Below are 8,239 nucleotides of genomic sequence, written 5' to 3' on the forward strand. Positions count from 1 at the left end.
CTACACAACTGCCTATTGGACTTTGAGAAGAAAAAAATGTGAAATTAATTAATCATAAAATGTTTTTCATGTCCAGAATATTTGGACTTCATGTGCTTCATTTGGCTGAATTATAATTCTGCTGGTGCTGCATAGATCATCGTCCAGGTGTGGGCTGGTATGGATTCATACACTATGTTCTGTATTGTTATCAAAGGAATGAGTTGGACAATATCAGGCTGTAGCCTGGCAGAATATTCCCTGTTTGCCGAGGACCTCATTACCAAGTGAAATGACTGCACTTAACACAGATTCAGAATGTACCATTACTCACGCAAATCAGGCCAGAAAGAGAAAAAGACAGAATCACAATAAGCAGAGTATTGAACTGGTGTTAATTTAACTTTGTAAAGGAACAAGTGCTGAACAGCAATTTAAGTAAACTTAAAAATAGAAGCTTAAATTAACAAATGTACAACAGGTTAACCAGATACCATGACACACAATTTTCAAAATATCTCTCATCCAATTATAATTTGATACTGTACTATTTTAATTTGAAATAGAAAAGCATTTAACGAAAAAGACCCCCCCCCCAAACATTGGTGCAATTTATATTGCAAACAAAATTGACAATTTACCGCCATCTAGTGGTCTTTGTAGAATAAAAATGTACAAAAGTAATTTTGAACCAACCCTTCACAATCACAGGTGGCTCTTTCTAAATGAACTGAATGAGAGACTGAGAGGAGAGGTGAGACCTTGGGGTTTCTGGATGAAGAGGCCTCTCCCTGCACCAGGGATGTTTTCAAATGGCTGTACTGGGCTGGGTCTTGGGCCTGGGGGGACAGGCACCTCTACCCTCCCCACTGGGGCCTGGGTCTTCAGGGCTCCGGGGCTCTCCTTGGGGACCTGGGCTGCTGGTATCGGGAGAGCCAGGCCTCTTCCCAGGGAGGGGAACACAGGGAGGGCGGGTGGCGTTGGGTCTTTCAACAGGGACCTCCCTCTGCCTGCCATTGTGTCCATCACTATCTCCAAGAGTCCTGGTGCTCCTGATGGAGCCACTGGCCTGAGGACTCCAGCCTCTTGGGTCAGGGCACTGGTCATAGCATGGAGGTCAGAGGCCCACAGGGTATTGCTGGTACGGGGTGTCTCTGCTGGGCCCTGCCCTGGTACTGGTGCTAGGACTACAGGCTCCACTGCTGTGGGGACAGGGGGGTCTGGTTGTCTTTGGGTGGCTGTGTTCTGGCCATTCTGTGAAGGGGGAAGGGGTCTGGGGTTGGAGCGCTCCAGCAGGCCCTGCTCAGTGATAGGGTAACGGTCGATGGCCCACTTCTGGCGCACCTGACGCATGTGCTCCAACGCCCGCAGCTCCCTGGGCAGCTCCAGAACACTGCTCTGTAGACAGACACACACACAGCTGCCCATGAGCTTCTATATCATCTCAACACAACACACTGGGACATTTATATCTCAGATAATTACTGCCATGGAGATCTATTCAGTTTTATGTCACTAAATATTCTCTCAACATTGCCATTTGTCAAATGTACAGTAATGAGTAAGTGACTCTGGACATTTGAGGATGTAAGTACTTTGTTTATCTGGGTGGTTGTGTGTTGGGTCATGTTTGTGAAGCTCAGTGGCTCACCGAGCCGACGTTCTGCATGTGGACAGGTTCCTCCCGGCTACCGCTGAGGTAGGAGTCCACCAGGCCTGTGTAGTCAGCCATGAGGGCATCCAGCAGCACCAGTCTCAGAGGCTGCAGGTGGATCACCGACAGGGCCATGACCTTCAGCAGGGACAAAGGGCAGGGACGCACGTACCACACCGCTTTGTCCTCCTACAGGTATAGTAAAGATACACAGATACAGGTTTAGTACAGACAGTACTAGTCTTCCAACAGCGCTCTGTCCCACTGAGACACAGACACACACAAACATCACATTCATACTGTTGTGCTATGTTCCCTCCTTTAGGGTTCTGTACCTTGGTGAGCAGAGACTTGATGTTGAGAGAGGAGAGTTGTGACGAGGACATCTTCAGATGTAGGCTCACCACCTCCTGTAGGGTACTGACCCTGTCTGGCAGGAAGCCACCGGTCTCTGTGTAGAAGCACAGGATATCTGCCACCTATGGAGAAATAACATGAATACGTTGCAGTGATAAGGCAGGCAGGACAACACTTGGTATGAAGCCTACAGGTCAGTAAGAATTCATTCATAGAACGACAACAAAGTTTAGTCTGCACACTCTACAGTACGGAACCTGTGTGTCAAAGATGTTGGTGAGATTTACTCCAAACTGAGCCATCAGAGATCCAGCGAGGCTCCGGCAGTCATGAGTGACCTGAACAACATACATATACAGACAGAGGTGAAATTGCATGAGGTAGAAGTGAAATGGGATAATATGTCAAACTCTCCTGTCTAAATTACTCACCTTTAATATGTGGCTATTTTCCAGGATCATGGACAGGCCGTTCTTGAAGGCCCGGGCTCCAAGCAACAGGATGTCAAAGAGGTACACCGTGTTCTTAGTGGCAATCTACAAAGAAGATTGGACATAGTTCAGTAGTTCAAATTTCCAATGATGAAAAGTAATAGATTATGTTAAATAGAAAATGCATATCTAAAAGCCTAGGTAGGATCTGTCTCTTTTCTCACCTGTAGCCAACAGAGTCTCTCGTGCTGAAACGTCCCGACCCCGTCAGCTCCTATCCCAATCACCTGCTGCTTCCGGATGAGCATCACCTATTGTGGAGAGGTCATGACCAAGCAAGGTACTAGAGTTCATTCCATACGCCCACAGGACACAACACAGGGCACACACCTCCTTAGGCTCACACTACAGATTCATTTTCCTCAGAAATGTTATCCACATCTGTATGCCAATAGGCTATGTAATGTGAAGCTTACACACAGGGGCAAAGTGATATGAAACAGTGATTGTGAGGGTTAGGTACTTACAGCAGGACCAAACTTCTCATGGAACTCATCAATGACCACAAAGTTGACATGGCTCTCATCATCTTCATCTGAGGTTGGGAGACATCTATTTGTAGAGCTACATAGATCATTTAAGCTACCTAATGAAAAGCTAATGATGCAAATCTATGGCTTCTATTAACTAAAATTGTACAATATAGTATTTAAACTGAGGTCAACTCACTCAGTATGAGACTCTTCCTGTAAGGCTGGAACTCTGCCACAGTCAGGTGACCTTCAGGTCTGTGGTCACTGGAGTTCTCTCTGAGCCAAAGAGCAGTGTGTCAGTTTTTTTGTATTATTGCATGCAATACTAATGAGACATTAATTCATCCGTGAGCAAAGTCAACTATTGCAAAATATGATGGATGCATACAAAGAATGATTCCATGGTTAGATGATCTTTCACCCATTCACTAATTGTAATTATGTCAATATCGGACATACCGGTCAGTCTTTGTTACATTTGGAAATTCCACTGAAAGATAGAAGGGTAGCTAATAGTTATACATAGCAGATGACCAGATATTATTATATTCAACTTGTAAAGCTAGCTAGTGATAATGACAGAAATAAAGTGCATGTTTCCATGATTCAGGCCGCCTACCATTCAGAATTTCATGTCCAAAGAATAGTTTCACTCCAGGGAATTTCCTTCCATTCTTGACATCCACAACTGAAAAAGATTAAACTCATACATTGCAGATTACTAACTTTAATGCAACAGTCAAATACTAGCTAGCTATATGGAATAAATACACACTGGCAGCACAGGGACGGTTTCCCGATAGCGATGGAATTTAGGATTACGAGGGTTTACAATGCATCATTCCTACAACGGCCAAAGATGTAACATGCGTTTCCCAAAACACCACAGAGAGAATGGTCACTAAGTGCATTGTTGGAGCATGAGTCGATACTGAGAGGATCAAAAGAAAGGGATTGCTGCTCTCGGATCAGCTTTCTCCATTCAAATCTTTCCTTAAAATTACAATTATTTCACAATACTGATGATGGATCAGCTCCTATAGAGATTTGACCACCTATGGCTGCAAATATTGCAGCACCTTATGCTAATGCAATAAAAATGCTCTAAATCACTGATTTGGCACATCATTGCACACATATCAGGCTACACATCATTAACTATATTGAGACAAATTACAGACAAGTAGCAAAATAAAACTTGATTGAAAATTAGCTTGATTGAAATAAGCCTATAGCCTACTGTTTATATTTGAATACAGTCATCTCGGTTTTCATTTGAATAATATTTTTTATACGTCTCTTGTTTGTGTCAATTGCAAAGACATTAGAAACTTTGTAGTAAACTTTGTTCTGAAGTTATTGGCAGTCACAGAGAGACGGCTAACCAATGTGATTCTATGTTTAGCGGAGATGTGTATAAAGCATCTGACAACTCTCTTAGCTGTTCTACAAGTGGTCTGAGGCAGGCATTAGATTACGAGCGTTTTCAAGTGCAACATTAACAACAATGGTTTTGGGAAACAACTCAGAGATTTAATGATGCTATGAAGGTTCTAACAATTCATTTAGCCTTGGTGTTCTGTGTGATCTTAAGTATGCTCCCTCTAATTTTCCATCCCTCTCTCCCGGAGAATCTGAGCCCTAGGACCATGCCTCAGGACTACCTGGCCTGATAACTCCTGGCTGTCCCCGTTCCACCTGATCGTGCTGCTGATCCAGTTTCTGCTGTTCTGCCTGCGGCTATGGAACCCTGACCTGTTCACCAGACGTGCTACCTTGTCCCGGACCTAATGTTTCGACCCTCTCTCTTCCTCTACCGCACCTGCTGTCTCGACCTCTGAATGCTCGGCTATGAAAAGCCCACTGACATTTACTCCTGAGGTGCTGACCTGGTGCATTCTCTATAACAGCGGTCACCAACTGGTCTCCAAGACATTCCTAGTCGATCACCAAACGTTTACGCACTGTTGGTGGTAGGTGCACTTGATTCAGCAGCCCTAGCGCCGGGTAGGCAAAGTGTTCCCATTTTATTACATTTAAGTCATTTAGCAGACGCTCTTATCCAGAGCGACTTACAGTTAGTGAGTGCATAATTTTTTTTTTCTCATACTGGCCCCCCCGTGGGAAACGAACCCACAACCCTGGCGTTGCAAGTGCCATGCTATACCAATTGAGCTACACGGGACCTATGTATCTGAAGGTAAAACTCTGCCTACCAGGCAGGCCCAGAGAGCAAATCAAGTGCACATATAGGCCTACCGCTGGCCAATCAGATAGCTCAGATCACCGTGTCTGCACACCTTCCTCGAGCAATAGACTGTAAAAAGAATCCTTGAACGCACAGCAAAGTTGATCATGTGAGATTTCAACACTTTTAAAACCATGACTAGAGAGAGACTCAACAAATACAGCAAAGAGCTGCTGTTTTAATAAGTTCATGTTGTTATTCAACACTGTCAACACTTTGTTAAACAGTTTTATAAGCCATAAAATGCACATTCTCCCTACTTCCACTCATGCTATAACCAGCACTGCAGTTGCAATGAATAAGTATAGCAAAGTGTTTCGATAAGCTTGCATTGTTATTAGTTGTGGCTTGTGTATTTTACATCAAGGAATATTTCACTTTTTCTGGTCATAGGAGTAACATGAATTGGTGTATGAGGCAGAAATAATGCAGTGCGACTTAAGTTTCGCCATCAGCTGGAAGACTGTCCCCTTTTCTCAGCGGAGGGAGAGAGAGAGGAGGGACTATGAGTCAGGTGAGAGGCAGCCTCACCGCTGCTCCATCCCTCCCCTCAGACTGGCCATCAGATACAGGCAGTCAGTCCAGTAAAAAAATAATATTATGCTCACTCAGCCATGCCTCACAAGTAATACAACAAATTATATATTACCAGTGTGATCATATACCTAACATTTTGAAATATAATTTAAAAATGGTCTGAAAAGAATTCAGGCATAGCCAATATGCAGTGATAATGTGTTGGACCTATAGCCTACTGCACAAACCTAATTTCTACAGAACTGTTTTTAATTGCTTAATGTTGCATAGGCTTAAGTTTTTTAAGTCATGTAAAAAAAAAAAAATCTTAGCAGTGGATCTGTCTTGCATTTTGACTCAGAAAGGCCACCCTTTAGAGCCTGGTTCCTCTAGGTTTCTTCCTAGGTTCATGCCTTTTTAGGGAGTTTTTCCTAGTCACCGTGCTTCTAAATCTTTGTGATTTTAGGCTGGGTTCTGTATAAGCACTTTGTGACATCTGCTGTTGTAAAAATGGCTTTATAAATACATTTGATTGATTGAAGATGCTTTTGGGAAACCGGGTCCAGGTCAGTAACTGGCACATGCGCACAGCTTTCCTGAAAACCTGCCTCTGCTGGCTAACTAACGTTAGCTACCATAGCAAACTAGCTGAGCTGATTGTGATCAGATACCGTGCAGATTTTGAGCAAAAATATGAGCATGTGAAACTGAACAATAGTTCAATCAAGATAATGTAAGTCAGTGCATTCATTTTATCTTACCGTCCTCTAAAATCACCGTTTTGTTGGCGTTGATCCGCTGAACAATGCCAAGGAAAGTCGCAGTCTTGAGGGTCAATTTGATACGCTTTCTCTTGAAGCTATCCATGAATTGAAAGTCGTCCATTGTTATCTTGCTAAACAACACTTGCTATGCTTGTTGTTGCAATGTATCAAGCAAAGTTAAAGCTAATGACAGCGAATCAACCTCTGTTGATAAAAAAAACTTTTACCAACACGTGCCTTGACCAAAGCAGGTGAGAGGAATCAACTACGTGAACATGATTGATTGACCGCCAGGGGGTGGAGCGTGGGAGGTTGGAGGGGTCAGGCTATATAGTCATGTAGAGATAGTTAGCTAAAGAACGCAACATTGTATATGTCCTATACGGCGTCTGCGATAGCCGTTCTAGTTACCACAGCCAGAAAGTCATAAACCCCGCCAATTTTTTACAATTTATCTTCTTAATCTGATTTTAAACCTAACCTTATGCCTAACCTTAAATTAAGAACAAAAAGCAAATGTTTGTTTACATTATATAGCCATAATATCACATTAGGATATAGCCAATTTTGACTTTGTGGCTGTGGAAAACAAGTGGAAACCGTGAACACATATGCAGCACAATCTCCATTTTGAAGTAGTCAATTGTCTTCTTCTACTACTTCTATGAGTTGGTAAACAAACTGAAAGGTTGCATACAGCCACCTATAGTGTGTTGTTTGAACAGGTATAAAGCCAAGGTTGGTGATTTACTGCCACTTACAGATATGGAATGTTTTCTCATGAATATAAATCATTGGCTGATCCCTCCTGATGACCTGGATGGAATTATGTGATCCTTCCTTAACCCATAGGAAGTCCCAGCATACTTAAAAATGGTGAAAGACCTCAATGGAGCTGCCCATGCTAAAACAGGCTTTTGGGCCCTAGAGTCCTCCCTCTATCACTGTGGTCAGGCATCATCAGCGCGACCTTCTTCTTCTTCTATGGTATAATGGCGTTCCACGAACAAACGTTTAAGGTGCATGCCACCACCTACTGTGTCAGCTCGACCTTGCATGATGCTTGAGAAAAAATACTCCCTTCAATCTTAATTGTTGTCAATAACCACGTTTCCCTCCCTGCGAGTAAAGTCATATCGTATTTTTAAAAAATCACGACTGCTGTGATGGAAACTGGAAGTTTCGGTGTAATTTTATAAATGCCGGCAGCTAATTTATTCGTTCGACATGATGGGGTCTTTGTGTAGGTAAAATTAATTATGCGGAAACGCCTTTATGCGCAAATATTGATATAATCACCATCATCTCGAAGTAAATGTGGATTCACGCGATGATATGGTACGTGGTGCTCCCACTACGCCTCAGGAAACCATTCATACAATTTATTGAATCTGTAGTCTAATAAACTGCATGGTTTCCTGAGGCGTAGTGGGAGGGCCACACACCATATCATCGCGTGACTCCAAATGTACTTCGATATGATGGTGATTATATCAATATTTGCGCATAAAGGCCTTTCCACCGACATTTCCCGCATAACTAGTTTAGTTATGATGAACTTCACAGGGTGGTGAAAATGCACGGTGATGAGCTTGATTCGCTTTCCAATAAATATCGAGGGTCTTATTCGGGTGATATGATGATTGACGCTTGACTGCCGTTTGACAAATACTAATATTCTCGCTATTATCCATAACAATCTCATCATGTAGACTAGCCAACCCAGCACAGCCAACCCGCACTGTATATGTGCAGGT

The 8,239-nt window shown here is 43.0% G+C and overlaps 1 protein-coding gene across 1 annotated transcript; it reads right to left on the reverse strand.

Moving 5' to 3' along the window:
• Window positions 1-684: 684 nt before the first annotated feature.
• Window positions 685-6,759, reverse strand: exd1 (exonuclease 3'-5' domain containing 1; the record flags this gene model as incomplete). The annotated part of the gene is made up of 12 exons (XM_084143994.1): window positions 685-1,377; window positions 1,631-1,822; window positions 1,969-2,112; window positions 2,248-2,328; window positions 2,422-2,526; window positions 2,646-2,732; window positions 2,949-3,016; window positions 3,151-3,230; window positions 3,414-3,444; window positions 3,574-3,642; window positions 6,480-6,613; window positions 6,752-6,759. The coding sequence occupies 12 exons, from the start codon at window positions 6,757-6,759 to the stop codon at window positions 685-687; spliced, it is 1,692 nt and encodes a 563-aa protein (XP_084000120.1).
• Between the last annotated feature and the right edge of the window lie 1,480 nt (window positions 6,760-8,239).

Source organism: Coregonus lavaretus, assembly GCF_964263955.1.
Source record: "Coregonus lavaretus genome assembly, chromosome: 27".
In the NCBI taxonomy this organism is placed as follows: Eukaryota; Metazoa; Chordata; class Actinopteri; order Salmoniformes; family Salmonidae; genus Coregonus; species Coregonus lavaretus.